The 4,787-nt window shown below is 54.1% G+C and overlaps 1 protein-coding gene across 2 annotated transcripts in view; it reads left to right on the top strand.

Moving 5' to 3' along the window:
• The first annotated feature begins 325 nt into the window (after positions 1-325).
• Positions 326-4,787, top strand: part of FAM65A (family with sequence similarity 65, member A) — an 8,956-nt gene continuing 4,494 nt past the window's right edge. The window contains exons 1-12 of one of the 2 annotated variants that reach the window (XM_006860249.1): positions 326-447; positions 552-704; positions 832-910; positions 1,560-1,583; positions 1,670-1,723; positions 1,836-1,988; positions 2,077-2,140; positions 2,229-2,272; positions 2,349-2,474; positions 3,489-3,637; positions 3,719-3,848; positions 3,930-4,576. In XM_006860249.1, coding sequence (XP_006860311.1) covers positions 344-447; positions 552-704; positions 832-910; positions 1,560-1,583; positions 1,670-1,723; positions 1,836-1,988; positions 2,077-2,140; positions 2,229-2,272; positions 2,349-2,474; positions 3,489-3,637; positions 3,719-3,848; positions 3,930-4,576 — 1,727 coding nt within the window. In that variant the 5' untranslated portion in view covers positions 326-343. Of the gene's footprint in view, positions 448-539; positions 705-831; positions 911-1,559; positions 1,584-1,669; positions 1,724-1,835; positions 1,989-2,076; positions 2,141-2,228; positions 2,273-2,348; positions 2,475-3,488; positions 3,638-3,718; positions 3,849-3,929; positions 4,577-4,787 lie in introns of both variants that reach the window. The other variant, XM_006860248.1, reaches the window with a different exon arrangement.

Raw genomic sequence — 4,787 nt, 5'->3', positions numbered from 1 at the left:
GGGGGGGTGGGGGAGGGTCCTCGAGCGACACCCCCCTTCCTGCCCCGCGGCAGGCGGAGCCGGCACCTTGGCAGGAAGCGGGGGCCGAGCTGAGGCCACGCTGAGTCCGAGGCTGAGTCGCCCGTTGTCGCCCTGTCATTAGTATCGGGGCTGGCGAGGTAGTCGGACACCCAGAGGCAGACCCTGGTCTGCAGGGCAGAGGCCGGAGCCCTCTTGATTGCAGTATCTGGTGACCGGGAAGGACCTGTCCCTGGCCTGAGGACAGGCTGCGGGAAGAAGGCTTCAGGGACCTGACTGGAGCTGAATACCCCCTTTCCCAGGGAGCCCCTCAAGGACTCATTCCATGATGTCTCTGTCTGTACGGCCTCAGCGCCGCCTGCTCAGCGCCCGGGTCAGTAGAAGCCAGTCTTTCGCAGGCGTCCTCGGTAACCACGATCGGGGGCCCAGGTACGTAGTACAAGGATTTAATGGGGTTAGGAGTGTAGAATGGGGTGTGGTGAGGGCTTGGGGTACTCTTGTTCTCCCCTTTCTGAGGACAGCCTTTTCTCCAGGAGCTTCCAGGCCTTCAGCCCCCCAGGGCCTCCACGGAAACCCCCAACACTCTTCCGAGTATCTAGGATGTTTTCTGTGGCACACCCAGCCCCCAAGGTGCCACAGCCTGAACGGCTGGACCTAGTGTATGCAGCGCTCAAGCGGGGCCTGACGTAAGCAACTCCTACTAACCCTTCTCCCAGGATCTCTTCTACTACAAGTAACTTTTCTTCCTACTGACTGCACCCCAAGTAAGGGAGTCTGGAGATATCAGCCAACTATTATCTCTCCTTTCCCCAGGGCCTACTTGGAAGTGCACCAGCAGGAGCAGGAGAAACTCCAGGGACAGATAAGAGAGTCCAAGAGGAATTCCCGGCTGGTGAGGGATGAACTACACTGATGCCCTTTGCCTTTGTGGGGTATGAGGTGTGAGGGTTGTGCAGAAGCAGCCTAGGTGACATCAGAGCTGTTTTCTGGGGTGACTTAGTCCAGGAGTGACTGGGAAAAGGAACATCAGGGAAGGCTGGGGTTCTTTGCTGTGCATACTTGCTGCCCAGGACCCAGCATCTGCCTACCAGAGCTTCCATCTGGGTGTGTCAGACTACACAGACATAGACTACAGAAGATTATGTTGTGGTGGTACTGAGGAGAGAGCTGTGGTTTCTTCCCAGCAGGCACTGCTGCTGGTGCTGTGTGCTGAAGGATGAATAGGAGTTTTTTTTAGCAGAGGGAGCCATGCATGAAGAGGCACAGAGCTCTTCCCAGGAACTGCAGGAAAGGGAGTGAATGGGACCAGAGAAGACGTGGGGAGGGGAAACTGGAAACCAGCACTGTGCCATCAGCATCTGCCAAAGGCCAGATGGAGTGTGAGAAGAGCTAATCCCTGCTGACAGGAGTGGTTGTAGGCTGCTGTGTGAGAGGAGGGAAGGTTATAAGTGTCAAGAGTTGTGTTGGTTCTGAGTGGGCAGGCACCCCTGCTGGAGTCCTCTCCATGCCTCCTAAGCACTCCTTCTAATCTCCCTTTGTAGGGCTTCCTGTATGACTTAGATAAGGTAAGTGTGATAGAGGGGGGGTGGGGCTGGTGGGGAAGGCAATGGACCCTGGACTTCAGGCCACTCCTGACCCAACTCTCCTCCAGCAAGTCAAGTCCATTGAACGTTTCCTGCGACGACTGGAGTTCCATGCCAGCAAGGTATGTGTACAGCATGTGTTCATGTCTGCAGGATGGGGTTTCAGGGGGAGATGTGGAGTGGGGGTGTTACTGAGTCTCAGTCCCCTCACTGCCAGCCCGCTTACCTGCCCAGATCGACGAGCTGTATGAGGCATATTGTGTCCAGAGGCGTCTCCGGGATGGTGCCTCCAATATGGTCCGTGCTTACACCACTGGGTCCCCAGGGAGTCGAGAGGCCCGAGACAGCCTGGCTGAAGCCACTCGAGGGCATCGAGAGTACACAGAGGTGAGGGATGGGTGTCCTTTAGGCAGAGTGGCAGAGCTGAGCAGAGAGGGGCTAATTCTTCACTTACACCCTGCCCACTCCCTCCTAGAGCATGTGTGTGCTGGAGAGCGAGCTGGAAGCACAGCTGGGCGAGTTCCATCTACGGATGAAAGGTACTGATCATGGGGGCAGATGGGTGACAGATGAGGTATTCCTGGGACCCCTCCCAGCATGGCTTTTCTATTTCTCCCCTATCTACAGGGCTGGCCGGCTTCGCTAGACTGTGTGTGGGTGATCAGTATGAGGTATGAGGATGTGCAGGGAGGGGCCGGATGGCAAGGTCGCACACCAAGGGCTGTCCTCATCCTGCTTGTTCCCCAGATCTGCATGAAGTATGGACGTCAGCGCTGGAAATTACGGGGCCGCATCGAGGGCAGTGGGAAGCAGGTGTGGGACAGTGAGGAAACCATTTTTCTGCCTCTGCTCACGGAATTCCTTTCCATCAAGGTAATAACCCTGCCCAGGACCACAAGACACCATGCCCCTGTGATCTCTTTATAACCCCAGGAATCTGAGCACTCCAATCCCCATGACCCTAAGACTCCTTTGCTGTCTTATAGTACTGCCATGACAGAAATACCACAAGTGGGTAGTTTTAACAGATTGTATTTTCTCACAGTTGAGGAGGCTACAAGTCTGAATTCAGGTGTCAGCTGTAGAGGGAAGGTTTTTCCTTCTCTGTCTGCTCTGGAGGAAGATCCTGTCTCTTCTGAGTTTGTGCTCCTGGGCAGGCTTCATGTGGCGTGGTGTGTCTTCCCTCATCTCTGCTTTCTCACTTGCTTTAGTCTCTTTTCTAGCTCAAAAGAGAGTGATGCAAGACACAGCCTACATTAATCCTGCCTCATTAGCATGACAAAGACAACCTGTTCCCAAATGGAATTATAACCACAGATTAGTGATTTAAGATTTACAACACATGTTTTGGAGGGAACATAATTCAATTCATAACAGTGTGATCCCCTGACCTTCATAACAGGAATCCTGGTAGTACAGAGGTTAAAGTGCTTGGCTACCAACCAAAAGGTCGGTGGTTCAGGATCACCAGCTGCTCCAATAGAGAAAGATAGCAGTGGGAATTTTGTTTCAGAGCTTCATAACCTTGTGATTTCCTCATGATCTCTGTGGCCTTAAAATGACAATCTTTGTGACTTCTTTGACCTCATGACTCCTTTGACCTGTGTCTTCCTCATGATCCTGATTTTGTGGTTACTTGATCCCATGAAACTCTATGACCCCACAGCCTCACTAAGGCTTCAAACTCAAACATCTGTAAGCCCCATACTCCCAGACTCCTTTAAACCTCAATGGCTCCATATACATGAGAACTCCAATCCCTGGATCTCCCCATGTTCCTATGAAAGAATCCTTTCATAATCTCTGTGACCTGCCAATTCAGACCTCTGATCTCCCATCTGATGGCCAGGACACGGTTGTGATCCTGTTGTTCACTCTTGGCTACAGGTGACAGAGTTAAAGGGCCTGGCCAACCACGTGATCGTGGGCAGCGTTTCCTGTGAGACCAAGGACCTATTTGCTGCCCTGCCCCAGGTTGTGGCTGTGGATATCAATGACCTCGGCACCATTAAACTTAGCCTGGAAGTCATATGGAGGTTGGTGGGGTTGAGAGGTATGGGAGGCTGGGGAGCAAAGCTGGATGCTGTGGAGCCTGCTAACAGTCCTTCCCTCCTCAGTCCCTTTGACAAGGATGACCAGCCCTCAGCTGCTTCTAGTGTCAACAAGGCCTCCACAGTCACCAAACGCTTTTCCACTTATAGCCAGAGCCCACCAGACACACCCTCACTTCGGGAGCAGGCCTTCTATGTAAGTCAGAGCCCAGACCCTGACCTCACAGTTCCTAGGGGAACCTGGGGCAGTCCTGAAATGCCCTTTCCTCTCTCCCAGAATATGCTGCGACGACAGGAGGAGCTGGAGAATGGGACAGCATGGTCCCTGTCATCTGAATCTTCTGATGACTCATCTAGCCCACAGCTCTCAGGCACTGCCCGCCACTCCTCAGCCCCTCGACCCCTGGTGCAGCAACCTGAACCCCTGCCCATTCAAGTCGCCTTCTGTAGGCCTGAGACCCCTACTGCTGGGCTCATGAATGAGGAGGGGGCCATGGCCCCAGCCCTGGCTAATGGACATGCCCCCTACAGCAGGACACTGAGCCACATCAGTGAGGCCAGTGTGGATGCTGCCTTGGCAGAAACTTCAGTGGAGGCTGTGGGCCTGGAGAACCTAGGTCGAGTACCTAGCCCACCTGCCAACCTAGATCCCATCCATGGGGAGCACGCTGGTCCTGTCTCTCCTACTCTTCCTGCCCTTGACCCTGGTCGTTCCACCATAAGCCCAACCCACAAATTGGCAAACCCTGGCCCATCTGAACCACCAGACCCAGTCTCTTGTACTTCTGAACTGCCTGGCCCCACCCATACCACTATTAGCTCCACCCATAGTGCCCTAAGTCCTACCCACAGTGCTGTAAGCCTCACCTACACTACCACATGCTCAACTCACACTATCAGAAGCCCCATCCACCCACCACAAATGCTCTCTACCTTAACTTCTATAGGCTCTGTTAAGACTACCACAGGCCCCACCCACACTACTGCAAGCTCTACCCCTACCACAAGCCTCACCCACACTACTGCCAGCTCTACCCCTACAAGCCCCACCCATGTTACTGCAAGCTCCACCCCTACTACCACAAGCCCCACCCATACTGCCAGCTCTACCCCTACAAGCCCCACCCACACTACT

Source organism: Chrysochloris asiatica, unplaced genomic scaffold (genome assembly GCF_000296735.1).
Source record: "Chrysochloris asiatica unplaced genomic scaffold, ChrAsi1.0 scaffold00037, whole genome shotgun sequence".
Classification (NCBI taxonomy): domain Eukaryota; kingdom Metazoa; phylum Chordata; class Mammalia; order Afrosoricida; family Chrysochloridae; genus Chrysochloris; species Chrysochloris asiatica.
Note: the sequence above shows the minus strand (reverse complement) of the source record. Positions and strands in the feature narration are given on the sequence as shown.